Source organism: Heterodontus francisci, unplaced genomic scaffold (assembly GCF_036365525.1).
Source record: "Heterodontus francisci isolate sHetFra1 unplaced genomic scaffold, sHetFra1.hap1 HAP1_SCAFFOLD_1044, whole genome shotgun sequence".
Taxonomy (NCBI): Eukaryota; Metazoa; Chordata; class Chondrichthyes; order Heterodontiformes; family Heterodontidae; genus Heterodontus; species Heterodontus francisci.
In genome coordinates, this window is record NW_027141116.1 from 1 (window position 1) to 27655 (window position 27655).

General features: G+C 56.4%; 1 protein-coding gene across 1 annotated transcript in view; it reads right to left on the reverse strand.

The window, feature by feature from the left end:
• Nucleotides 1-4610: 4610 nt before the first annotated feature.
• The window catches only part of LOC137362157 (calpain-1 catalytic subunit-like), a gene marked incomplete at its 3' end in the record, with an annotated part of 112228 nt that continues 89183 nt past the window's right edge, over nt 4611-27655 (reverse strand). Inside the window, exons 10-12 of the mRNA XM_068026642.1 lie at nt 27499-27584; nt 26421-26492; nt 4611-4771 (exon numbers count right to left, since the gene is read on the reverse strand). Coding sequence (XP_067882743.1) covers nt 4611-4771; nt 26421-26492; nt 27499-27584 — 319 coding nt within the window. The remainder of the gene's footprint in view (nt 4772-26420; nt 26493-27498; nt 27585-27655) is intronic.

Consider the following 27655-nt stretch of genomic DNA (forward strand, 5'->3'; position numbering starts at 1 on the left):
GGGTCAGGGAGAGAGAGAGGGGGGTAGGGCAGAGGAGGAGAGGGGGGGGTAGGGCAGAGAGAGAGGAGGGGGGTAGGGGCAGGGAGAGAGGAGGGGGGTAGGGCAGGGAGAGAGTGGGGTAGGGCAGGAGAGGAGGGGGGTAGGGCAGAGAGAGAGGGGGGTAGGGCAGAGAGAGAGGGGGGTAGGGCAGGAGAGAGAGGGGGGTAGGGCAGGGAGAGAGTGGGGGTAGGGCAGAGAGAGAGGGGGGTAGGGCCAGAGAGAGGGGGGTAGGGCAGGGAGAGAGGGGGGTAGGGCAGGAGAGAGAGAGGGGGTAGGGCAGAGAGAGAGGGGGGTAGGCAGAGAGAGAGGGGGGTAGGGCAGGAGAGAGGGGGGTAGGGCAGAGAGAGAGGGGGTTAGGGCAGAGAGAGAGGGGGTAGGGCAGAGAGAGAGGGGGGTAGGGCAGAGAGAGAGTGAGGGGGTAGGACAGGGAGAGAGTGAGGGGGTAGGACAGGGAGAGAGAGAGGGGGTAGGGCACAGAGAGAGAGGGGTTTAGGGCAGAGAGAGGGGGGGTAGGGCAGAGAGAGAGAGAGAGAGGGGGGTAGGGCAGGGAGAGAGGGGGGTAGGGCAGAGAGAGAGAGAGGGGGTTAGGGCAGAGAAAGAGAGAGGGGGGGGTAGGGCAGAGAGAGAGGGGGCTAGGGCAGGGAGAGAGGGGGCTAGGGCAGGGAGAGAGTGGGGTAGGGCAGGGAGAGAGGGGGGGTAGGGCAGGGAGAGAGGGGGGTAGGGCAGGAGAGAGAGGGGGGGTAGGGCAGAGAGAGAGAGGGGGGTAGGGCAGAGAGAGAGGGGGGGTAGGGCAGGGAGAGAGGGGGGTAGGGCAGGGAGAGAGGGGGGTAGGGCAGGGAGAGAGGGGGGTAGGGCAGGGAGAGAGGGGGTAGGGCAGAGAGAGAGGGGGCTAGGGCAGGGAGAAAGGGGGTAGGGCAGAGAGAGGTGGGTAGGGCAGAGAGAGAGGGGGGTTAGGGCAGAGAGAGAGGGGGGTAGGGCAGGGAGAGAGGGGCTAGGGCAGGGAGAGAGGGGGGCTAGGGCAGGGAGAAGAGGGGGTAGGGCAGAGAGAGGTGGGTCGGGCAGAGAGAGAGGGGGGTAGGGCAGGGGAGAGAGAGGGGGGTAAGGCAGAGAGAGAGGGGGGTAGGGCAGGGAGAGAGGGGGGGTAGGGGCAGGGAGAGAGGGGGGTAGGGCAGAGAGAGAGGGGGGTAGGGCAGGGAGGAGAGGGGGGTAGGGCAGGGAGAGAGTGGGGGTAGGGCAGAGAGAGAGGGGGTAGGGCAGAGAGAGAGGGGGGTAGGGCAGAGAGAGAGGGGCGGTAGGGCAGAGAGAGAGGGGGGGTAGGACAGGGAGAGGAGTGAGGGGGTAGGACAGGGGAGAGAGTGAGGGGGTAGGGACAGGGAGAGAGAGAGGGGGTAGGGCACAGAGAGAGAGGGGTTTAGGGCAGAGAGAGGGGGGGTAGGGCAGAGAGAGAGAGAGAGAGGGGGGTAGGGCAGAGAGAGAGAGAGAGAGGGGTTTAGGCAGAGAGAGGGAGGTAGGGCAGAGAGAGAGGGGGGTTTAGCGCAGAGAGAGGGGAGTTTAGCGCAGAGAGAGGGGGGTTTAGGGCAGGGAGAAAGGGGTCGGCTGGGCAGGGAGAGAGTGGGGTAGGGGCAGAGAGAGGGGGGGGGGTAGGGCAGAGTGAGGGGGTGGGTAGGGGCAGAGTGAGAGGGGGGGGGTAGGGCAGATAGAGGGGGGTAGGGCAGAGTGAGAGAGGGGGTAGGGCAGAGTGAGAGAGGGGGTAGGGCAGAGTGAGAGAGGGGGGGGTAGGGCAGAGAGAGAGAGAGGGGGGGGTAGGGCAGAGAGAGAGAGGGGGGGGTAGGGCAGAAGAGAGAGAGGGGGGGGGTAGGGCAGAGAGAGAGAGGGGTAGGGCAGAGTGAGAGAAGAGGGGGATAGGGCAGAGAGAGAGGGGGCTAGGGCAGGGAGAGAGGGGGCTAGGGCAGGGAGAGAGGGGCTAGGGCAGGGAGAAAGGGGGTAGGGCAGAGAGAGGTGGGTAGGGCGAGAGAGAGGGGGGTAGGGCAGAGAGAGAGGGGGGGCTAGGGCAGGGAGAGAGGGGGCTAGGGCAGGGAAGAGAGGGGGCTAGGGCAGGGAGAAAGGGGGGTAGGGCAGAGAGAGGGTGGGTAGGGCAGAGAGAGAGGGGGGTAGGGAGGGAGAGAGAGGGGGGGTAGGGCAGGGAGAGAGGGGGGGTAGGGCAGAGAGAGAGGGGGGGTAGCGCAGAGAGAGAGGGGGGTAGGGGCAGGGAGAGAGGGGGGTAGGGCAGGGAGAGAGGGGGGTAGGGCAGAGAGAGAGGGGGCTAGGGCAGGGAGAGAGAGGGGCTAGGGCCAGGGAGAGAGAGGGGGGGTAGGGCAGAGAGAGAGGGGGGTAGGGCAGGGAGAGAGGGGGGTAGGGCAGGGAGAGAGTGGGGTAGGGCAGGGAGAGAGGGGGGTAGGGCAGAGAGAGAGGGGGGCTAGGGCAGGGAGAGAGGGGGGCTAGGGCAGGGAGAGAGGGGGCTAGGGCAGGGAGAGAGGGGGTCGGGCAGAGAGAGGTGGGTAGGGCAGAGAGAGAGAGGGGGGTAGGGCAGAGAGAGAGGGGGGTAGGGCAGAGAGAGAGGGGGGGTAGGGCAGGGAGAGAGTGGGGTAGGGCAGGGAGAGAGGGGGGTAGGGCAGGGAGAGAGAGGGGGGTAGGGCAGAGAGAGAGGGGGGTAGGGCAGAGAGAGAGGGGTAGGGCAGGGAGAGAGGGGGGGTAGGGCAGGGAGAGAGGGGGGGTAGGGCAGAGAGAGAGGGGGGGTAGGGCAGAGAGAGAGGGGGGTAGGGCAGGGAGAGAGGGGGGTAGGGCAGAGAGAGAGGGGGTAGGGCAGAGAGAGAGGGGGGGTAGGGCAGAGAGAGAGGGGGGTAGGGCAGGGAGAGAGGGGGGTAGGGCAGAGAGAGAGGGGGTAGGGCAGAGAGAGAGGGGGGTAGGGCAGAGAGAGAGTGAGGGGGTAGGACAGGGAGAGAGTGAGGGGGTAGGACAGGGAGAGAGAGAGGGGGTAGGGCACAGAGAGAGAGGGGTTAGGGCAGAGAGAGGGGGGTAGGGCAGAGAGAGAGAGAGAGAGGGGGGTAGGGCAGGGATGAGAGGGGGGTAGGGCAGAGAGAGAGAGAGAGGAGGGTAGGGGCAGAGAAAGAGAGAGGGGGGTAGGGCAGGGAGAGAGAGAGAGGGTAGGGCAGGGAGAGAGAGAGGGGTAGGGCAGGGAGAGAGAGAGGGGTAGGGCAGGGAGAGAGAGGGGTTGTAGGGCAGAGGAGAGGTGGGTAGGGCAGGGGAGAGAGAGGGGGTAGGCGGCAGGGAGAGAGAGAGGGGTAGGGCAGGGAGAGAGGGAGTTAGGGCAGAGAGAGAGGTGGGTAGCGCAGAGAGAGGGGGGGGTAGGGCAGAGAGAGAGAGAGGGGGGTAGGGCAGAGAAAGAGAGAGGGGGTAGGGACAGGGAGAGAGAGAGGGGGTAGGACAGGGAGAGAGAGAGGGGGTAGGGCAGGGAGAGAGAGAGGGGGTAGGGCAGGGAGAGAGAGAGGGGGTAGGGCAGGGAGAGAGAGGGGTTTAGGGCAGAGAGAGGTGGGTAGGGCAGGGAGAGAGAGGGGGTAGGGCAGGGAGAGAGAGAGGGGGTAGGGCAGGGAGAGAGGGAGTTAGGGCAGAGAGAGAGGTGGGTAGCGCAGAGAGAGGGGGGTAGGGCAGAGAGAGAGAGAGAGGGGGTAGGGCAGGGAGAGAGAGAGGGGGTTAGGGCAGGGAGAGAGAGGGGTTTAGTGCAGAGAGAGGGGGGTAGGGCAGGGAGAGAGAGGAGGGGGTAGGGCAGGGAGAGAGAGGGGTTTAGTGCAGGAGAAGAGGGGGTAGGGCAGGGAGAGAGAGAGAGGGGTAGGGCAGAGAGAGAGAGAGGGGTTTCGTGCAGAGAGAGGGTGGGTAGGGCAGAGAGAGAGAGAGGGGGTAGGGCAGAGAGAGGGGGGGTAGGGCAGGAGAGAGAGAGAGGGGGTAGGGCAGGGAGAGAGAGGGGTTTAGTGCAGAGAGAGGGGGTAGGGCAGGGAGAGAGAGAGGGGGTAGGGCAGAGAGGAGAGAGAGAGGGGGGGTAGGGCAGAGAGAGGGGGGTAGGGCAGGGAGAGAGAGAGGGGGTAGGGCAGGGAGAGAGAGAGGGGGTAGGGCAGGGAGAGAGAGGGGTTTAGTGCAGAGAGAGGGGGGTTGTAGTGCAGAGAGAGAGAGAGGGGGTAGGACAGGGAGAGCGAGGGGTTTAGTGCAGAGAGAGGGGGGTAGGACAGGGAGAGAGAGAGGGGGTAGGGCAGGGAGAGAGAGAGGGGGTAGGACAGGGAGAGAGAGAGGGGGGTAGGGCAGGGAGAGAGAGAGGGGGTAGGACAGGGAGAGAGAGAGGGGGGTAGGACAGGGAGAGAGAGAGGGGGTAGGACAGGGAGTGAGAGAGGGGGTAGGGCAGGGAGAGAGAGGGGTTTAGGGCAGAGAGAGGGATGGAGAGAGAGAGGGATGGAGAGAGAGAGAGGGATGGAGAGAGAGAGCGAGCTGGAGAGAGTGTGCAGTGTGTGATTGGTGATGAAGTGTCTGGTACTCAGCTCACTCACCCGGATTGTTGCGACATCCCCCTGCAGTACTTCCCCTTCTCCAGGAGCCATTAAACACAGACATATTCCACTTCTTCAAATCATCATCTTCCAGTGTGTCTGGGGTCAGGTTACAGATCTCGAGCCGGGAATACTGTCTCAGGAACTCCGAGAAAGCCATCCTGGGCGAAGAGATCCAGGACACCATGTTACACACAATACAGTGTACTCCCCAGGACAGGTACAGATACAGAGTAAAGCTCCCTCTACACTGTCCCCATCAAACGCTCCCCAGGACAGGTACAGATACAGAGTAAAGCTCCCTCTACACTGTCCCATCAAACACTCCCAGGACAGGTACAGATACAGAGTAAAGCTCCCTCTACACTGTCCCATCAAACACTCCCCAGGGACACGTACAGATACAGAGTAGAGCTCCCTCCACACTGTCCCATCAAACACTCCCAGGACAGGTACAGATACAGAGTAAAGCTCCCCTCTACACTGTCCCATCAAACGCTCCCAGGACAGGTACAGATACAGAGTAAAGCTCCCTCTACACTGTCCCCATCAAACGCTCCCAGGACAGGTACAGATACAGAGTAAAGCTCCCTCTACACTGTCCCCATCAAACACTCCCAGGACAGGTACAGATACAGAGTAAAGCTCCCTCTACACTGTCCCATCAAACACTCCCAGGACAGGTACAGATACAGAGTAAAAGCTCCCTCTACACTGTCCCCATCAAACACTCCCCAGGGACAGGTACAGATACAGAGTAAAGCTCCCTCTACACTGTCCCATCAAACACTCCCCAGGACAGGTACAGATACAGAGTAAAGCTCCCTCTACACTGTCCCCATCAAACGCTCCCAGGACAGGTACAGATACAGAGTAAAGCTCCCTCTACACTGTCCCCATCAAACACTCCCAGGACAGGTACAGATACAGAGTAAAGCTCCCTCTACACTGTCCCCATCAAACACTCCCCAGGACAGGTACAGATACAGAGTAAAGCTCCCTCTACACTGTCCCCATCAAACACTCCCCAGGACCAGGTACAGATACAGAGTAAAGCTCCCTCTACACTGTCCCCATCAAACACTCCCCAGGACAGGTACAGATACAGAGTAAAGCTCCCTCTACACTGTCCCATCAAACACTCCCCAGGACAGGTACAGATACAGAGTAAAGCTCCTCTACACTGTCCCCATCAAACACTCCCAGGACAGGTACAGATACAGAGTAAAGCTCCCTCTACACTGTCCCATCAAACACTCCCAGGACAGGTACAGATACAGAGTAAAGCTCCCTCTACACTGTCCCCATCAAACACTCCCCAGGACAGGTACAGATACAGAGTAAAGCTCCCTCTACACTGTCCCCATCAAACACTCCCCAGGACAGGTACAGATACAGAGTAAAGCTCCCTCTACACTGTCCCCATCAAACGCTCCCAGGACAGGTACAGATACAGAGTAAAGCTCCCTCTACACTGTCCCCATCAAACACTCCCAGGACAGGTACAGATACAGAGTAAAGCTCCCTCTACACTGTCCCCATCAAACACTCCCAGGACAGGTACAGATACAGAGTAAAGCTCCCTCTACACTGTCCCCATCAAACACTCCCCAGGACAGGTACAGATACAGAGTAAAGCTCCCTCTACACTGTCCCCATCAAACACTCCCCAGGACAGGTACAGATACAGAGTAAAGCTCCCTCTACACTGTCCCATCAAACACTCCCCAGGACAGGTACAGATACAGAGTAAAGCTCCCTCTACACTGTCCCCATCAAACGCTCCCAGGACAGGTACAGATACAGAGTAAAGCTCCCTCTACACTGTTCCATCAAACACTCCCCAGGACAGGTACAGATACAGAGTAAAGCTCCCTCTACACTGTTCCATCAAACACTCCCCAGGACAGGTACAGATACAGAGTAAAGCTCCCTCTACACTGTCCCCATCAAACACTCCCCAGGACAGGTACAGATACAGAGTAAAGCTCCCTCTACACTGTCCCCATCAAACACTCCCCAGGACAGGTACAGATACAGAGTAAAGCTCCCTCTACACTGTCCCCATCAAACACTCCCAGGACAGGTACAGATACAGAGTAAAGCTCCCTCCACACTGTCCCCATCAAACACTCCCAGGACAGGTACAGATACAGAGTAAAGCTCCCTCCACACTGTCCCCATCAAACACTCCCAGGACAGGTACAGATACAGAGTAAAGCTCCCTCCACACTGTCCCATCAAACACTCCCAGGACAGGTACAGATACAGAGTAAAGCTCCCTCCACAATGTCCCCATCAAACACTCCCCAGGACAGGTACAGATACAGAGTAAAGCTCCCTCTACACTGTCCCCATCAAACACTCCCAGGACAGGTACAGATACAGAGTAAAGCTCCCTCTACACTGTTCCATCAAACACTCCCCAGGACAGGTACAGATACAGAGTAAAGCTCCCTCTACACTGTCCCCATCAAACACTCCCAGGACAGGTACAGATACAGAGTAAAGCTCCCTCTACACTGTTCCATCAAACACTCCCCAGGACAGGTACAGATACAGAGTAAAGCTCCCTCTACACTGTCCCCATCAAACACTCCCAGGACAGGTACAGATACAGAGTAAAGCTCCCTCTACACTGTCCCCATCAAACACTCCCAGGACAGGTACAGATACAGAGTAAAGCTCCCTCTATACTGTCCCCATCAAACACTCCCCAGGACAGGTACAGATACAGAGTAAAGCTCCCTCCACACTGTCCCCATCAAACACTCCCCAGGACAGGTACAGATACAGAGTAAAGCTCCCTCTACACTGTCCCCATCAAACACTCCCCAGGACAGGTACAGATACAGAGTAAAGCTCCCTCTACACTGTCCCCATCAAACACTCCCAGGACAGGTACAGATACAGAGTAAAGCTCCCTCTACACTGTCCCCATCAAACACTCCCAGGACAGGTACAGATACAGAGTAAAGCTCCCTCTACACTGTCCCCATCAAACACTCCCCAGGACAGGTACAGATACAGAGTAAAGCTCCCTCTACACTGTCCCCATCAAACACTCCCAGGACAGGTACAGATACAGAGTAAAGCTCCCTCTACACTGTCCCCATCAAACACTCCCAGGACAGGTACAGATACAGAGTAAAGCTCCCTCTACACTGTCCCCATCAAACACTCCCCAGGACAGGTACAGATACAGAGTAAAGCTCCCTCTACACTGTCCCCATCAAACACTCCCAGGACAGGTACAGATACAGAGTAAAGCTCCCTCTACACTGTCCCCATCAAACACTCCCAGGACAGGTACAGATACAGAGTAAAGCTCCCTCTACACTGTCCCCATCAAACACTCCCAGGACAGGTACAGATACAGAGTAAAGCTCCCTCTACACTGTCCCATCAAACACTCCCAGGACAGGTGCAGATACAGAGTAAAGCTCCCTCTACACTGTCCCCATCAAACGCTCCCAGGACAGGTACAGATACAAAGTAAAGCTCCCTCTACACTGTCCCATCAAACACTCCCAGGACAGGTACAGATACAGAGTAAAGCTGCCTCTACACTGTCCCATCAAACACTCCCAGGACAGGTACAGATACAAAGTAAAGCTCCCTCTACACTGTCCCATCAAACACTCCCAGGACAGGTACAGATACAGAGTAAAGCTGCCTCGACACTGTCCCATCAAACACTCCCAGGACAGGTACAGATACAGAGTAAAGCTCCCTCTGCACTGTCCCATCAAACACTCCCCAGGACAGGTACAGATACAGAGTAAAGCTCCCTCTACACTGTCCCCATCAAACACTCCCCAGGACAGGTACAGATACAGAGTAAAGCTCCCTCTACACTGTCCCCATCAAACGCTCCCAGGACAGGTACAGATACAGAGTAAAGCTCCCTCTACACTGTCCCCATCAAACACTCCCAGGACAGGTACAGATACAGAGTAAAGCTTCCTCTACACTGTCCCATCAAACACTCCCAGGACAGGTACATATACAGAGGAAAGCTCCCTCTACACTGTCCCATCAAACACTCCCAGGACAGGTACAGGTACAGAGTAAAGCTCCCTCTACACTGTCCCCATCAAACACTCCCAGTACAGGTACAGATACAGAGTAAAGCTCCCTTTACACTGTCCCCATCAAACACTCCCAGGACAGGTACAGATACAGAGTAAAGCTCCCTCTACACTGTCCCCATCAAACACTCCCAGGACAGGTACAGATACAGAGTAAAGCTCCCTCTACACTGTCCCATCAAACACTCCCAGGACAGGTACAGATACAGAGTAAAGCTCCCTCTACACTGTCCCATCAAACACTCCCAGGACAGGTACAGATACAGAGTAAAGCTCCCTCTACACTGTCCCATCAAACACTCCCAGGACAGGTACAGGTACAGAGTAAAGCTCCCTCTACACTGTCCCATCAAACACTCCCAGGACAGGTACAGATACAGAGTAAAGCTCCCTCTACACTGTCCCCATCAAACACTCCCAGGACAGGTACAGATACAGAGTAAAGCTCCCTCTACACTATCCCCATCAAACACTCCCAGGACAGGTACAGATACAGAGTAAAGCTCCCTCTACACTGTCCCCATCAAACACTCCCCAGGACAGGTACAGATACAGAGTAGAGCTCCCTCCACACTGTCCCATCAAACACTCCCAGGACAGGTACAGATACAGAGTAAAGCTCCCTCTACACTGTCCCCATCAAACACTCCCCAGGACAGGTACAGATACAGAGTAAAGCTCCCTCTACACTGTCCCCATCAAACACTCCCCAGAGGACTGGTCAGTCGGTCGCCTTTCTCTCCCTCGATCAGGAGAAGGCGTTCGACAGGGTGGATCACGATTACCTTTTCGGGACTCTGCGCGCTTTTGGACTCGGGCCGCATTTTGTGGCCCTGGTCCGACTTTTATACGCCGCCGCAGAGTGTCTAGTCAAAGTTAACGGGTCCTTGACGGCGCCCCTTCGCTCTGGGAGAGGAGTGCGTCAGGGATATCCCATGTCCGGCCAATTGTATACCATCTGCGTGGAGCCCTTCCTGTGCCTGCTTCGCAGGAGGTTGACGGGATTGGCTCTGCGCGAGCCGGCCATGCGGGTCGTCCTCTCGGCTTACGCCGACGACGTGCTCCTCGCAATCACAGATCCCGTTGACTTGCGGAGGATGCGCGACTGCCAGCAGACCTTTTCTGCTGCGTCCTCCGCGAGGATCAATTGGGAGAAATGTTCCGGACTCCTGGTTGGTCAGTGGCGGGTGGACTCCCTGCCGGAGGAGATGACACCTTTTGCATGGAGCACCACGCACCTCCTCTATCTGGGAGTCCACCTTAGCCCCACTGAGGAAGCCTGGCCGGCAAACTGGCAGGAGTTGGAGGTGAAAGTCACCGCTCGGCTGGGGCGCTGGACAGGACTGCTCCGAGTGCTTTCCTACAGGGGCCGAGCGTTGGTCATAAACCAACTGGTGGCCTCCATGCTGTGGTACCGGTTGATCACTTTGGCCCCGCCCCCTGTATTTGCCACCAAGATCCAGAAGAAACTCGTCGATTTCTTCTGGGGCAAGAGGAAACACTGGGTCTCTGCCGCGGTCCTGAGTCTCCCGATCGAGGAGGGCGGTCAGTCGCTGGTGTGCGTCCGCACCCAGGCTGTGACTCTCCGCCTTCGGACCCTGCAGAGATACCTGTACGTCGAGCGTCCTCCCAGATGGTGTGCGCTGGCGACGTATTTTTTCCGCCAGTGTCACTGCCTTCAAGACGACACGCAGCTCCCGATGGAGTCCGTTAGCCGCGCCTCTCTGAGGGAGTTGCCTGTCTTTTACCGGGATCTATTCCGAGTCTGGAACATGGTCGCCTCCAGTCAGGGCGCTCCCCCGCCGGCGGAGGAGAGCGCCTCGACTGTCCGGGCGGCCGACTCTGGGGACGGTCCGGCGGGCGGAGGAGTAGCTGAAACCCCCGGGACGTCCCTCACTGCGGGTGGCGAGGGGGCTCGGGAGAGCGGAGCGATCCCGGCCGAGCTGACCCCCGCTCGGCCGGAACTGCTCATTGGACCCAGGCCCCGAAACCCTCCTCGGGAGCCGGTCCCGCACAACCCGAGCCGACTCTCGGAAATGCCTTCCATGCCATTCCAATCGGCGCTGAAGGGTTTCCTGTACCGGCTGCTCCTGCACACTCTCCACTTCCTCGCCCTAGTCAGCCGGCCGGACACGCCCTGGTGGTCCGTGTTGCCATCTGGCGGTGAGGGGAAACCCCGATGGAGGTCTCTCTACGCGGGAGTATTCCCCCTTTACATCGGGGACCTGGGGTGGAGGGTGTTGCACAGGGCAGTCCCGTGCAATAGACTTTTAAGTAGGTTCACGGACTCCCAGGCCAGCTGTACTTTCTGCGGCCTGGACGAGTCCGTGTTCCACATTTATACGGAGTGTGCGAGGTTGCAGCCCCTATTTGAGTATCTGAAGGGGCTGCTCCTCAAGTTTTGGCTGCACTTCAGTCCCACCCTCCTGATCTTTGGGCACCCGGTGCGGAGGGGCTTGGGCCGGGAGGAGGATCTCCTCATTGGTCTGCTCCTGGGCCTGGCCAAGGTGGCAATTCACAGGTCCAGGTTGCGGGCCGTCGGGGGGTCCGTCCTCCCCGATTGCCTGCCCCTCTTCCGCGGTTACGTTCGCGCCCGGGTGTCCCTGGAAAAGGAGCATGCGGTGTCCGCCGGTACGCTTGAGGCCTTCCGCGACCGGTGGGCACCGCAGGGACTGGAGTGCATTGTCGACGCCGAGAATGGCATTTTAATTTGAGTTTTTTGTTTATTTATCTGGTTTTAATAAAGTTATTTTAAAAATATAAGTGTGTATATAAAGGGGGCCTGAGGAATAAAGGCCCCCTCGACAGAAAAAAAAAAATGGGATTAGATACAGAGTCAAGCTCCCTGAAAAAAAAAACAGGGTTGGCTGCTGTCTAATTGGAGTGTTGACTGCTGATTGCAGCAACGAGTCTCAGCTGACAGTGCTGGTGGTAGTTGGAGGTTGCAGAGGTGGAGAGAGGAGTTACACTGAGCAGAGGGAAAGCTTCAACAACAATTGTTGTTACAGTAAAGAAAGAGACATTTTGTTGGAAACAAGGCTTTGTCTGGAGGTGGGTGCTGAACACCAGTAATTTACTTTGGACTGTTGGGGGAGGAACAAGTGGCTGGAACAACAAGGGGTGGGGCTGCCAATTCAACAGGAACCTGTGCTGCTGCACAAGCACACAGGAAAGCTCCCTCCGCCGCCCCCCCAATTGCCCAGGCTGGGTCAGCTGAAGCTGCCCAGCTAAACAGACGGAAGGGGATAGATAGTGCCTGGGCAACTTCAGCTGACCCAGGTGAAGACGCCTCCCCCAACCAGAAGACCAAGTGCAAAGACTGTTTTAAGTGTGTTGTGAGCACCACCTCCAGAAAGCAAGTCATCCCTTACAGCCTGCCTTTACCTCTCCTCTATTCCATCAGCCTCTCCCCTAACCTGTTGTTTGTTTGTGAATACATTTTCAATATCTTCTGATATTCGGTGTGCAAGCCCACAATTTGGGGTGGGTTTAGCTCTTAGACCCATGGCAAGCCCTTCATCACCGGTGGCGGGGCCCTCTACTACCTACGCAGCTGCAGCTTCTGTGGCTGCCCACGTGGCCCCGTCACCCTTTAAATTATTGACATCCAGCCATGGGGTGAAGAGCTATCCCCACCCCAACATGTCTATTGAGGCCTGCGTAAAGGCAATGGCCGAGGTTGTCGGCATCTCGGCCATTGTTGCAGCCTCAAAGATGTATGGGAAGGCTGTGTTCTTTCTGAAGACCGAGCGGGCGGTGTCCCTGTCTCTGAGTCAAGGGATCATTGTGGGAGGGACCTTCCTGCTTGAGGCCTTCCGCGACCAGTGGACACCGCAGGGACTGGAGTGCATTGTCGACGCCGAGAATGGCATTTTGAGCTTTTTGTTTATTTATTTGATTTTAAAAAATATGTACAGAAGTGGGCCTGGGGTATAAAGGCCAAAAAAAACTGTTGGTGAGTCAGTACTGAGGGAGTGCTGCACTGTCGGAGGGTCAGTACTGAGGGAGTGCTGCACTGTCGGAGGGTCAGTACTGAGGGAGTGCTGCACTGTCAGAGGGTCAGTACCGAGGGAGTGCTGCACTGTCAGAGGGTCAGTACTGAGGGAGTGCTGCACTGTCGGAGGGTCAGTACCGAGGGAGTGCTGCACTGTCAGAGGGTCAGTACTGAGGGAGTGCTGCACTGTCGGAGGGTCAGTACAGAGGGAGTGCTGCACTGTCGGAGGGTCAGTACTGAGGGAGTGCTGCACTGTGGGAGGGTCAGTACAGAGGGAGTGCTGCACTGTCGGAGGGTCAGTACTGAGGGAGTGCTGCACTGTGGGAGGGTCAGTACCGAGGGAGTGCTGCACTGTGGGAGGGTCAGTACAGAGGGAGTGCTGCACTGTGGGAGGGTCAGTACAGAGGGAGTGCTGCACTGTCGGAGGGTCAGTACTGAGGGAGTGCTGCACTGTGGGAGGGTCAGTACTGAGGGAGTGCTGCACTGTCGGAGGGTCAGTACTGAGGGAGTGCTGCACTGTGGGAGGGTCAGTACCGAGGGAGTGCTGCACTGTGGGAGGGTCAGTACAGAGGGAGTGCTGCACTGTGGGAGGGTCAGTACTGAGGGAGTGCTGCACTGTCGGAGGGTCAGTACTGAGGGAGTGCTGCACTGTCGGTTGTCAGTACTGAGGGAGTGCTGCACTGTCGGAGGGTCAGTACTGAGGGAGTGCTGCACTGTCGGAGGGTCAGTACTGAGGGAGTGCTGCACTGTCAGTTGTCAGTACTGAGGGAGTGCTGCACTGTCGGAGGGTCAGTACTGAGGGAGTGCTGCACTGTCGGAGGGTCAGTACTGAGGGAGTGCTGCACTGTCGGTTGTCAGTACTGAGGGAGTGCTGCACTGTCGGTTGTCAGTACTGAGGGAGTGCTGCACTGTCGGTTGTCAGTACTGAGGGAGTCCCGCGCTGTCGGAGGGTCAGTACTGAGGGCGTGCTGCACTGTCGGTTGTCAGTACTGAGGGAGTGCTGCACTGTCAGAGGGCCAGTACTGAGGGAGTGCTGCACTGTCGGAGGGTCAGTACTGAGGGAGTGCTGCACTGTCGGTTGTCAGTACTGAGGGAGTGCTGCACTGTCAGAGGGTCAGTACTGAGGGAGTGCTGCACTGTGGGAGGGTCAGTACAGAGGGAGTGCTGCACTGTCGGAGGGTCAGTACTGAGGGAGTGCTGCAATGTGGGAGGGTCAGTACCGAGGGAGTGCTGCACTGTGGGAGGGTCAGTACAGAGGGAGTGCTGCACTGTGGGAGGGTCAGTACTGAGGGAGTGCTGCACTGTCGGAGGGTCAGTACTGAGGGAGTGCTGCACTGTCGGTTGTCAGTACTGAGGGAGTGCTGCACTGTCGGAGGGTCAGTACTGAGGGAGTGCTGCACTGTCGGTTGTCAGTACTGAGGGAGTGCTGCACTGTCGGAGGGTCAGTACTGAGGGAGTGCTGCACTGTCGGTTGTCAGTACTGAGGGAGTGCTGCACTGTCGGTTGTCAGTACTGAGGGAGTCCCGCGCTGTTGGAGGGTCAGTACTGAGGGAGTGCTGCACTGTCGGTTGTCAGTACTGAGGGAGTGCTGCACTGTCAGAGGGCCAGTACTGAGGGAGTGCTGCACTGTCGGTTGTCAGTACTGAGGGAGTGCTGCACTGTCAGAGGGCCAGTACTGAGGGAGTGCTGCACTGTGGGAGGGTCAGTACAGAGGGAGTGCTGCACTGTCGGAGGGTCAGTACTGAGGGAGTGCTGCACTGTCGGTTGTCAGTACTGAGGGAGTGCTGCACTGTCGGAGGGTCAGTACTGAGGGAGTGCTGCACTGTCGGTTGTCAGTACTGAGGGAGTGCTGCACTGTCGGAGGGTCAGTACTGAGGGAGTGCTGCACTGTGGGAGGGTCAGTACAGAGGGAGTGCTGCACTGTCGGAGGGTCAGTACTGAGGGAGTGCTGCAATGTGGGAGGGTCAGTACCGAGGGAGTGCTGCACTGTGGGAGGGTCAGTACAGAGGGAGTGCTGCACTGTGGGAGGGTCAGTACTGAGGGAGTGCTGCACTGTCGGTTGTCAGTACTGAGGGAGTGCTGCACTGTCAGAGGGCCAGTACTGAGGGAGTGCTGCACTGTCGGAGGGTCAGTACTGAGGGAGTGCTGCACTGTCGGTTGTCAGTACTGAGGGAGTGCTGCACTGTCGGAGGGTCAGTACTGAGGGAGTGCTGCACTGTGGGAGGGTCAGTACAGAGGGAGTGCTGCACTGTCGGAGGGTCAGTACTGAGGGAGTGCTGCAATGTGGGAGGGTCAGTACCGAGGGAGTGCTGCACTGTGGGAGGGTCAGTACAGAGGGAGTGCTGCACTGTGGGAGGGTCAGTACTGAGGGAGTGCTGCACTGTCGGAGGGTCAGTACTGAGGGAGTGCTGCACTGTCGGTTGTCAGTACTGAGGGAGTGCTGCACTGTCGGAGGGTCAGTACTGAGGGAGTGCTGCACTGTCGGTTGTCAGTACTGAGCAGAGTGCTGCACTGTCAGAGGGTCAGTACTGAGGGAGTGCTGCACTGTGGGAGGGTCAGTACAGAGGGAGTGCTGCACTGTCGGAGGGTCAGTACTGAGGGAGTGCTGCACTGTGGGAGGGTCAGTACAGAGGGAGTGCTGCACTGTCGGAGGGTCAGTACTGAGGGAGTGCTGCAATGTGGGAGGGTCAGTACCGAGGGAGTGCTGCACTGTGGGAGGGTCAGTACAGAGGGAGTGCTGCACTGTGGGAGGGTCAGTACTGAGGGAGTGCTGCACTGTCGGAGGGTCAGTACTGAGGGAGTGCTGCACTGTCGGTTGTCAGTACTGAGGGAGTGCTGCACTGTCGGAGGGTCAGTACTGAGGGAGTCCCGCGCTGTCGGAGGGTCAGTACTGAGGGAGTGCTGCACTGTCGGTTGTCAGTACTGAGGGAGTGCTGCACTGTCGGTTGTCAGTACTGAGGGAGTGCTGCACTGTCGGTTGTCAGTACTGAGGGAGTGCTGCACTGTCGGTTGTCAGTACTGAGGGAGTGCTGCACTGTCGGTTGTCAGTACTGAGGGAGTCCCGCGCTGTTGGAGAGTCAGTACTGAGGGAGTGCTGCACTGTCGGTTGTCAGTACTGAGGGAGTGCTGCACTGTCAGAGGGCCAGTACTGAGGGAGTGCTGCACTGTCGGTTGTCAGTACTGAGGGAGTGCTGCACTGTCAGAGGGCCAGTACTGAGGGAGTGCTGCACTGTCGGAGGGTCAGTACTGAGGGAGTGCTGCACTGTCGGTTGTCAGTACTGAGGGAGTGCTGCACTGTCGGAGGGTCAGTACTGAGGGAGTGCTGCACTGTGGGAGGGTCAGTACAGAGGGAGTGCTGCACTGTCGGAGGGTCAGTACTGAGGGAGTGCTGCAATGTGGGAGGGTCAGTACCGAGGGAGTGCTGCACTGTGGGAGGGTCAGTACAGAGGGAGTGCTGCACTGTGGGAGGGTCAGTACTGAGGGAGTGCTGCACTGTGGGAGGGTCAGTACTGAGGGAGTGCTGCACTGTGGGAGGGTCAGTACTGAGGGAGTGCTGCACTGTCGGAGGGTCAGTACTGAGGGAGTGCTGCACTGTCGGAGGGTCAGTACTGAGGGAGTGCTGCACTGTCGGAGGGTCAGTACTGAGGGAGTGCTGCACTGTCGGTTGTCAGTACTGAGGGAGTGCTGCACTGTCGGAGGGTCAGTACTGAGGGAGTGCTGCACTGTCGGTTGTCAGTACTGAGGGAGTGCTGCACTGTCGGAGGGTCAGTACTGAGGGAGTGCTGCACTGTGGGAGGGTCAGTACAGAGGGAGTGCTGCACTGTCGGAGGGTCAGTACTGAGGGAGTGCTGCAATGTGGGAGGGTCAGTACCGAGGGAGTGCTGCACTGTGGGAGGGTCAGTACAGAGGGAGTGCTGCACTGTGGGAGGGTCAGTACTGAGGGAGTGCTGCACTGTCGGAGGGTCAGTACTGAGGGAGTGCTGCACTGTCGGTTGTCAGTACTGAGGGAGTGCTGCACTGTCGGAGGGTCAGTACTGAGGGAGTGCTGCACTGTCGGTTGTCAGTACTGAGCAGAGTGCTGCACTGTCAGAGGGTCAGTACTGAGGGAGTGCTGCACTGTGGGAGGGTCAGTACAGAGGGAGTGCTGCACTGTCGGAGGGTCAGTACTGAGGGAGTGCTGCACTGTGGGAGGGTCAGTACAGAGGGAGTGCTGCACTGTCGGAGGGTCAGTACTGAGGGAGTGCTGCAATGTGGGAGGGTCAGTACCGAGGGAGTGCTGCACTGTGGGAGGGTCAGTACAGAGGGAGTGCTGCACTGTGGGAGGGTCAGTACTGAGGGAGTGCTGCACTGTCGGAGGGTCAGTACTGAGGGAGTGCTGCACTGTCGGTTGTCAGTACTGAGGGAGTGCTGCACTGTCGGAGGGTCAGTACTGAGGGAGTCCCGCGCTGTCGGAGGGTCAGTACTGAGGGAGTGCTGCACTGTCGGTTGTCAGTACTGAGGGAGTGCTGCACTGTCGGTTGTCAGTACTGAGGGAGTGCTGCACTGTCGGTTGTCAGTACTGAGGGAGTGCTGCACTGTCGGTTGTCAGTACTGAGGGAGTCCCGCGCTGTTGGAGAGTCAGTACTGAGGGAGTGCTGCACTGTCGGTTGTCAGTACTGAGGGAGTGCTGCACTGTCAGAGGGCCAGTACTGAGGGAGTGCTGCACTGTCGGTTGTCAGTACTGAGGGAGTGCTGCACTGTCAGAGGGCCAGTACTGAGGGAGTGCTGCACTGTCGGAGGGTCAGTACTGAGGGAGTGCTGCACTGTCGGTTGTCAGTACTGAGGGAGTGCTGCACTGTCGGAGGGTCAGTACTGAGGGAGTGCTGCACTGTGGGAGGGTCAGTACAGAGGGAGTGCTGCACTGTCGGAGGGTCAGTACTGAGGGAGTGCTGCAATGTGGGAGGGTCAGTACCGAGGGAGTGCTGCACTGTGGGAGGGTCAGTACAGAGGGAGTGCTGCACTGTGGGAGGGTCAGTACTGAGGGAGTGCTGCACTGTGGGAGGGTCAGTACTGAGGGAGTGCTGCACTGTGGGAGGGTCAGTACTGAGGGAGTGCTGCACTGTCGGAGGGTCAGTACTGAGGGAGTGCTGCACTGTCGGAGGGTCAGTACTGAGGGAGTGCTGCACTGTCGGAGGGTCAGTACTGAGGGAGTGCTGCACTGTCGGTTGTCAGTACTGAGGGAGTGCTGCACTGTCGGAGGGTCAGTACTGAGGGAGTGCTGCACTGTCGGTTGTCAGTACTGAGGGAGTGCTGCACTGTCGGTTGTCAGTACTGAGGGAGTCCCGCGCTGTCGGAGGGTCAGTACTGAGGGAGTGCTGCACTGTCGGTTGTCAGTACTGAGGGAGTGCTGCACTGTCAGAGGGCCAGTACTGAGGGAGTGCTGCACTGTCGGTTGTCAGTACTGAGGGAGTGCTGCACTGTCGGTTGTCAGTACTGAGGGAGTGCTGCACTGTCGGTTGTCAGTACTGAGGGAGTGCTGCACTGTCGGTTGTCAGTACTGAGGGAGTGCTGCACTGTCGGTTGTCAGTACTGAGGGAGTGCTGCACTGTCGGAGGGTCAGTACTGAGGGAGTGCTGCACTGTCAGAGGGTCAGCACTGAGGGAGTGCTGCACTGTCGGTTGTCAGTACTGAGGGAGTGCTGCACTGTCAGAGGGTCAGTACTGAGGGAGTGCTGCACTGTCGGTTGTCAGTACTGAGGGAGTGCTGCACTGTCGGAGGGTCAGTACTGAGGGAGTGCTGCACTGTCAGAGGGTCAGTACTGAGGGAGTGCTGCACTGTCGGTTGTCAGTACTGAGGGAGTGCTGCACTGTGGGAGGGTCAGTACTGAGGGAGTGCTGCACTGTGGGAGGGTCAGTACTGAGGGAGTGCTGCACTGTGGGAGGGTCAGTACTGAGGGAGTGCTGCACTGTCAGCGGGTCAGTACTGAGGGAGTGCTGCACTGTCGGTTGTCAGTACTGAGGGAGTGCTGCACTGTCGGTTGTCAGTACTGAGGGAGTGCTGCACTGTTGGAGGGTCAGTACTGAGGGAGTGCTGCACTGTCAGAGGGTCAGCACTGAGGGAGTGCTGCACTGTCGGTTGTCAGTACTGAGGGAGTGCTGCACTGTCAGAGGGTCAGTACTGAGGGAGTGCTGCACTGTCGGTTGTCAGTACTGAGGGAGTGCTGCACTGTCGGAGGGTCAGTACTGAGGGAGTGCTGCACTGTCAGAGGGTCAGTACTGAGGGAGTGCTGCACTGTCGGTTGTCAGTACTGAGGGAGTGCTGCACTGTGGGAGGGTCAGTACTGAGGGAGTGCTGCACTGTGGGAGGGTCAGTACTGAGGGAGTGCTGCACTGTCAGCGGGTCAGTACTGAGGGAGTGCTGCACTGTCGGTTGTCAGTACTGAGGGAGTGGTGCACTGTCAGAGGGTCAGTACTGAGGGAGTGCTGCACTGTCAGCGGGTCAGTACTGAGGGAGTGCTGCACTGTCGGTTGTCAGTACTGAGGGAGTGCTGCACTGTCAGAGGGTCAGTACTGAGGGAGTGCTGCACTGTCAGCGGGTCAGTACTGAGGGAGTGCTGCACTGTCAGAGGGTCAGTACTGAGGGAGTGCTGCACTGTCAGCGGGTCAGTACTGAGGGAGTGCTGCACTGTCAGCGGGTCAGTACTGAGGGAGTGCTGCACTGTCAGCGGGTCAGTACTGAGGGAGTGCTGCACTGTCAGAGGGTCAGTACTGAGGGAGATATTATTGCATTGCCTTTGTCACAAGCTCCAATAATCTCTATCTTAATGCTCTGTCCAATACTATAACTACTATTCGTGGGGTCTGTAAACAAGACCCATCTCTGGTTTGACCCTTGTTATCCCTCCTTTTCCAGTCCCTCTGTCTTTTGGAAAGGTTATGTAAACATGTGTCCATAATGATGATGAGAACGAAACCATTTCTCTCTCTTTGTGCCACTAATTCATATATCTTGTTACAAATGCTTGACATATTCAGATAAATACACTTTGATTTGATTTTTTTTAACCTCTATTATTTGCTGATGTACTGTTAATGTTACTGTTAAACTGTGTCTTCCCCATTCCCACTCTACCCGTCTTTTACCGACATTGTTCGACTGTTCTATTGCCTCGACCTGTCTCTTTAAATTTCAAAATCTCCATTCACCTGATCCTACCCACCATCATTTTGTTTCGTTTAGTTATACGATTTGCTCGGACACTGATCCCAGCTTGGTTTAAATGGTAATGGAACAGCTCCCTCTTTCCCCAGTACTGCTACCAGTGCCTCATCATTTGAAACTCCTTCCTCCCACACCAGTCTTTGAGCCACGTGTTTCATTCTCTAATCTACTTGATCCTGTGCCAATTGGCGCAGGCCTCGGCTAACAACCCAGAGATTATTCCGTGTGGTTCTGCATTTTAATTTGGACCCTAACTCCTTACACTCTCTCAGGAGGACTTCATTCCCAGATCTACCGAGGACAACTGGATCCTACCTGTTCTACTGCAGGTTCATCTCCATCCTCGAGGAAAGATGTCTTTAACCGAGGCAGTGGGCAGGGAACACAGCTGTTGGAACTCGGTGAGTTTACCTGAAGTCTCTCCCTGTGATGGACAATTCGAAGAGGAAACCCACTCCTCCCTCTCTCCCTGTGATGGACAATTCGAAGAGGAAACCCACTCCTCCCTCTCTCCCTGTGATGGACAATTCGAAGAGGAAACCCACTCCTCCCTCTCTCCCTGTGATGGACAATTCGAAGAGGAAACCCACACCTCCCTCTCTCCCTGTGATGGACAATTCGAAGAGGAAACCCACTCCTCCCTCTCTCCCTGTGATGGACAATTCGAAGAGGAAACCCACACCTCCCTCTCTCCCTGTGATGGACAATTCGAAGAGGAAACCCACACCTCCCTCTCTCCCTGTGATGGACAATTCGAAGAGGAAACCCACTCCTCCCTCTCTCCCTGTGATGGACAATTCGAAGAGGAAACCCACTCCTCCCTCTCTCCCTGTGATGGACAATTCGAAGAGGAAACCCACTCCTCCCTCTCTCCCTGTGATGGACAATTCGAAGAGGAAACCCACTCCTCCCTCTCTCCCTGTGATGGACAATTCGAAGAGGAAACCCACTCCTCCCTCTCTCCCTGTGATGGACAACTCAAAGAGGAAACCCACTCCTCCCTCTCTCCCTGTGATGGACAATTCGAAGAGGAAACCCACACCTCCCTCTCTCCCTGTGATGGACAATTCGAAGAGGAAACCCACTCCTCCCTCTCTCCCTGTGATGGACAATTCGAAGAGGAAACCCACTCCTCCCTCTCTCCCTGTGATGGACAATTCGAAGAGGAAACCCACTCCTCCCTCTCTCCCTGTGATGGACAATTCGAAGAGGAAACCCGCTCCTCCCTCTCTCCCTGTGATGGACAACTCAAAGAGGAAACCCACACCCCCCTCTCTCCCTGTGATGGACAATTCGAAGAGGAAACCCACTCCTCCCTCTCTCCCTGTGATGGACAATTCGAAGAGGAAACCCACTCCTCCCTCTCTCCCTGTGATGGACAATTCGAAGAGGAAACCCACTCCTCCCTCTCTCCCTGTGATGGACAACTCAAAGAGGAAACCCACTCCTCCCTCTCTCCCTGTGATGGACAATTCGAAGAGGAAACCCACTCCTCCCTCTCTCCCTGTGATGGACAATTCGAAGAGGAAACCCACTCCTCCCTCTCTCCCTGTGATGGACAATTCGAAGAGGAAACCCACTCCTCCCTCTCTCCCTGTGATGGACAATTCGAAGAGGAAACCCACTCCTCCCTCTCTCCCTGTGATGGACAATTCGAAGAGGAAACCCACTCCTCCCTCTCTCCCTGTGATGGAGAATTCGAAGAGGAAACCCACTCCTCCCTCTCTCCCTGTGATGGACAATTCGAAGAGGAAACCCACTCCTCCCTCTCTCCCTGTGATGGACAATTCGAAGAGGAAACCCACTCCTCCCTCTCTCCCTGTGATAGACAATTCGAAGAGGAAACCCACTCCTCCCTCTCTCCCTGTGATGGACAATTCGAAGAGGAAACCCACTCCTCCCTCTCTCCCTGTGATGGACAATTCGAAGAGGAAACCCACTCCTCCCCCTCTTCCTGTGATGGACAATTCGAAGAGGAAACCCGCTCCTCCCTCTCTCCCTGTGATGGACAATTCGAAGAGGAAACCCACTCCTCCCTCTCTCCCTGTGATGGACAATTCGAAGAGGAAACCCACTCCTCCCTCTCTCCCTGTGATGGACAATTCGAAGAGGAAACCCACTCCTCCCTCTCTCCCTGTGATGGACAATTCGAAGAGGAAACCCACTCCTCCCTCTCTCCCTGTGATGGACAATTCGAAGAGGAAACCCACTCCTCCCTCTCTCCCTGTGATGGACAATTCGAAGAGGAAACCCACACCTCCCTCTCTCCCTGTGATGGACAATTCGAAGAGGAAACCCACACCTCCCTCTCTCCCTGTGATGGACAATTCGAAGAGGAAACCCACACCTCCCTCTCTCCCTGTGATGGACAACTCAAAGAGGAAACCCACTCCTCCCTCTCTCCCTGTGATGGACAACTCAAAGAGGAAACCCACTCCTCCCTCTCTCCCTGTGATGGACAATTCGAAGAGGAAACCCACTCCTCCCTCTCTCCCTGTGATGGACAATTCGAAGAGGAAACCCACTCCTCCCTCTCTCCCTGTGATGGACAATTCGAAGAGGAAACCCACACCTCCCTCTCTCCCTGTGATGGACAATTCGAAGAGGAAACCCACTCCTCCCTCTCTCCCTGTGATGGACAATTCGAAGAGGTAACCCACTCCTCCCTCTCTCCCTGTGATGGACAATTCGAAGAGGAAACCCACACCTCCCTCTCTCCCTGTGATGGACAATTCGAAGAGGAAACCCACTCCTCCCTCTCTCCCTGTGATGGACAATTCGAAGAGGAAACCCACTCCTCCCTCTCTCCCTGTGATGGACAATTCGAAGAGGAAACCCACTCCTCCCTCTCTCCCTGTGATGGACAATTCGAAGAGGAAACCCACTCCTCCCTCTCTCCCTGTGATGGACAATTCGAAGAGGAAACCCACTCCTCCCTCTCTCCCTGTGATGGACAATTCGAAGAGGAAACCCACTCCTCCCTCTCTCCCTGTGATGGACAATTCGAAGAGGAAACCCACACCTCCCTCTCTCCCTGTGATGGACAATTCGAAGAGGAAACCCACTCCTCCCTCTCTCCCTGTGATGGACAATTCGAAGAGGTAACCCACTCCTCCCTCTCTCCCTGTGATGGACAATTCGAAGAGGAAACCCACACCTCCCTCTCTCCCTGTGATGGACAATTCGAAGAGGAAACCCACTCCTCCCTCTCTCCCTGTGATGGACAATTCGAAGAGGAAACCCACTCCTCCCTCTCTCCCTGTGATGGACAATTCGAAGAGGTAACCCACTCCTCCCTCTCTCCCTGTGATGGACAATTCGAAGAGGAAACCCACTCCTCCCTCTCTCCCTGTGATGGACAATTCGAAGAGGTAACCCACTCCTCCCTCTCTCCCTGTGATGGACAATTCGAAGAGGAAACCCACTCCTCCCTCTCTCCCTGTGATGGACAATTCGAAGAGGAAACCCGCTCCTCCCTCTCTCCCTGTGATGGACAATTCGAAGAGGAAACCCACTCCTCCCTCTCTCCCTGTGATGGACAATTCGAAGAGGAAACCCACTCCTCCCTCTCTCCCTGTGATGGACAATTCGAAGAGGAAACCCACTCCTCCCCCTCTTCCTGTGATGGACAATTCGAAGAGGAAACCCACTCCTCCCTCTCTCCCTGTGATAGACAATTCGAAGAGGACACCCACTCCTCCCTCTCTCCCTGTGATAGACAATTCGAAGAGGAAACCCACACCTCCCTCTCTCCCTGTGATGGACAATTCGAAGAGGAAACCCGCTCCTCCCTCTCTCCCTGTGATGGACAATTCGAAGAGGAAACCCACTCCTCCCTCTCTCCCTGTGATGGACAATTCGAAGAGGAAACCCACTCCTCCCTCTCTCCCTGTGATGGACAATTCGAAGAGGAAACCCGCTCCTCCCTCTCTCCCTGTGATGGACAATTCGAAGAGGAAACCCACTCCTCCCTCTCTCCCTGTGATGGACAATTCGAAGAGGACACCCACACCTCCCTCTCTCCCTGTGATGGACAATTCGAAGAGGAAACCCACACCTCCCTCTCTCCCTGTGATGGACAATTCGAAGAGGACACCCACTCCTCCCTCTCTCCCTGTGATAGACAATTCGAAGAGGAAACCCACTCCTCCCTCTCTCCCTGTGATGGACAATTCGAAGAGGAAACCCACTCCTCCCTCTCTCCCTGTGATAGACAATTCGAAGAGGACACCCACTCCTCCCTCTCTCCCTGTGATGGACAATTCGAAGAGGAAACCCACTCCTCCCTCTCTCCCTGTGATGGACAACTCAAAGAGGAAACCCACTCCTCCCTCTCTCCCTGTGATGGACAATTCGAAGAGGAAACCCACACCTCCCTCTCTCCCTGTGATGGACAATTCGAAGAGGAAACCCACTCCTCCCTCTCTCCCTGTGATGGACAATTCGAAGAGGAAACCCACTCCTCCCTCTCTCCCTGTGATGGACAATTCGAAGAGGAAACCCACTCCTTCCTCTCTCCCTGTGATGGACAATTCGAAGAGGAAACCCGCTCCTCCCTCTCTCCCTGTGATGGACAACTCAAAGAGGAAACCCACACCCCCCTCTCTCCCTGTGATGGACAATTCGAAGAGGAAACCCACTCCTCCCTCTCTCCCTGTGATGGACAATTCGAAGAGGAAACCCACTCCTCCCTCTCTCCCTGTGATGGACAATTCGAAGAGGAAACCCACTCCTCCCTCTCTCCCTGTGATGGACAATTCGAAGAGGAAACCCACTCCTCCCTCTCTCCCTGTGATGGACAATTCGAAGAGGAAACCCACTCCTCCCTCTCTCCCTGTGATGGACAATTCGAAGAGGAAACCCACTCCTCCCTCTCTCCCTGTGATGGACAATTCGAAGAGGAAACCCACTCCTCCCTCTCTCCCTGTGATGGACAATTCGAAGAGGAAACCCACTCCTCCCTCTCTCCCTGTGATGAACAATTCGAAGAGGAAACCCACTCCTCCCTCTCTCCCTGTGATGGACAATTCGAAGAGGAAACCCACTCCGCCCCCTCTCCCTGTGATGGACAATTCGAAGAGGAAACCCACTCCTCCCTCTCTCCCTGTGATGGACAATTCGAAGAGGAAACCCACTCCTCCCTCTCTCCCTGTGATGGACAATTCGAAGAGGCAACCCACTCCTCCCTCTCTCCCTGTGATGGACAATTCGAAGAGGAAACCCACTCCTCCCTCTCTCCCTGTGATGGACAATTCGAAGAGGAAACCCACTCCTCCCTCTCTCCCTGTGATGGACAATTCGAAGAGGAAACCCACTCCTCCCTCTCTCCCTGTGATGGACAATTCGAAGAGGAAACCCACTCCTCCCTCTCTCCCTGTGATGGACAATTCGAAGAGGAAACCCACTCCTCCCTCTCTCCCTGTGATGGACAATTCGAAGAGGAAACCCACTCCTCCCTCTCTCCCTGTGATGGACAATTCGAAGAGGAAACCCACTCCTCCCTCTCTCCCTGTGATGGACAATTCGAAGAGGAAACCCACTCCTCCCTCTCTCCCTGTGATGGACAATTCGAAGAGGAAACCCACTCCTCCCTCTCTCCCTGTGATGGACAATTCGAAGAGGAAACCCACTCCTCCCCCTCTTCCTGTGATGGACAATTCGAAGAGGAAACCCACACCTCCCTCTCTCCCTGTGATGGACAATTCGAAGAGGAAACCCACTCCTCCCTCTCTCCCTGTGATGGACAATTCGAAGAGGAAACCCACTCCTCCCCCTCTTCCTGTGATGGACAATTCGAAGAGGAAACCCACTCCTCCCTCTCTCCCTGTGATAGACAATTCGAAGAGGACACCCACTCCTCCCTCTCTCCCTGTGATAGACAATTCGAAGAGGAAACCCACACCTCCCTCTCTCCCTGTGATGGACAATTCGAAGAGGAAACCCACTCCTCCCTCTCTCCCTGTGATGGACAATTCGAAGAGGAAACCCACTCCTCCCTCTCTCCCTGTGATGGACAATTCGAAGAGGAAACCCGCTCCTCCCTCTCTCCCTGTGATGGACAATTCGAAGAGGAAACCCACTCCTCCCTCTCTCCCTGTGATGGACAATTCGAAGAGGACACCCACACCTCCCTCTCTCCCTGTGATGGACAATTCGAAGAGGAAACCCACACCTCCCTCTCTCCCTGTGATGGACAATTCGAAGAGGACACCCACTCCTCCCTCTCTCCCTGTGATAGACAATTCGAAGAGGAAACCCACTCCTCCCTCTCTCCCTGTGATGGACAATTCGAAGAGGAAACCCACTCCTCCCTCTCTCCCTGTGATAGACAATTCGAAGAGGACACCCACACCTCCCTCTCTCCCTGTGATGGACAATTCGAAGAGGAAACCCACTCCTCCCTCTCTCCCTGTGATGACCATCTCCTGCTCATCAGTTGATGTTCTTCACTACAACGTACAAACTCCCTCGGCCCCTTCCTTCCCAACATCCCTCTTGAGAAATACAGCTCCCGTCCGTGCTTACCAGAATTCCCCATCTTCCATCTGCACCATCCCAGCTCGCTCATCTTCGTCAATGTGATCCCATTCGGAGGAACTGCCGGGAAAGGAGACAGAAAGAACTGTTCAACAAAGGTGCTGCATTACATAGTGATGGCGACAATTAACCCCCACATCCCCCCTCCCCCGGTACCAATTCCCTCATTCGCATTCCTGGGAACCTCTACTGCTATTCCAAAGAATTCCCTCCAACCTGCTCCTCCCTCCCTATTCTAAAAGATTACCTCCCACTCTCTCCTCCCTCCCCATTCTAGAAGATTCTGCCCCATCACACCTCTCTCCCGATTCTAGAAGATTCTCTCACACCCTCTCCACTCCCCCAAATCTAGAAAATTCTCTCCCACCCTCTACTCTCCCTCTTCTAGAAGATTCTCTCCCATTTGATTCTTTCCTTCTATTCTATAAGGTCCCATCTGACCTGCCCCACTCCGTTCTAGAAGATTCTCTCCCACTTGCTTGGCTCCCTGTTCTAGAAGATTTTTGCCCACTCCCTGTTCTATAACATTCCCTCCCGCTTGCTCATCTGCCTGTTGTATAACACGCCCTCCAACACGCTCCTCAGCCAATTCTAGAATATTCTCTCCCACTTGCTCCTCCACCAATTCTAGAACATTCCCTCCCACTTGCTCCTCCGCCTGTTGTATAACACGCCCTCCAACACGCTCCTCAGCCAATTCTAGAATATTCTCTCCCACTTGTGCCTCCGCCAATTCTAGAACATTCCCTCCCACTTGCTCCTCCGCCTGTTGTATAACACGCCCTCCAACACGCTCCTCAGCCAATTCTAGAATATTCTCTCCCACTTGCGCCTCCGCCAATTCTAGAACATTCCCTCCCACTTGCTCCTCCGCCTGTTGTATAACACGCCCTCCAACACGCTCCTCTGCCAATTCCAGAATATTTCCTCCCACCTGTTCCTCTGCTGTTCCGGAACATTCCCTCCCACTTGCTCCTCTGCTTTTTCCAGAACATTCCCTCCTACTTGCTCATCTCCCTGTTCTAGAAGATTCCCTCCCAGCTGACACTATTATTCTGCTGCTCACTCATCACTCCAGGCTCCGGTCCACTCCACTTGACCCCACGGGTTCCTGATCCGAATCAGCCTCTCCATTCTTCCACGATAGGTCACCTGTGAGGTTCAAAGGTCACACCAAGATCAGCGTTGGATCCGACATATTCCCAACTAACCGTCCGGCCGTT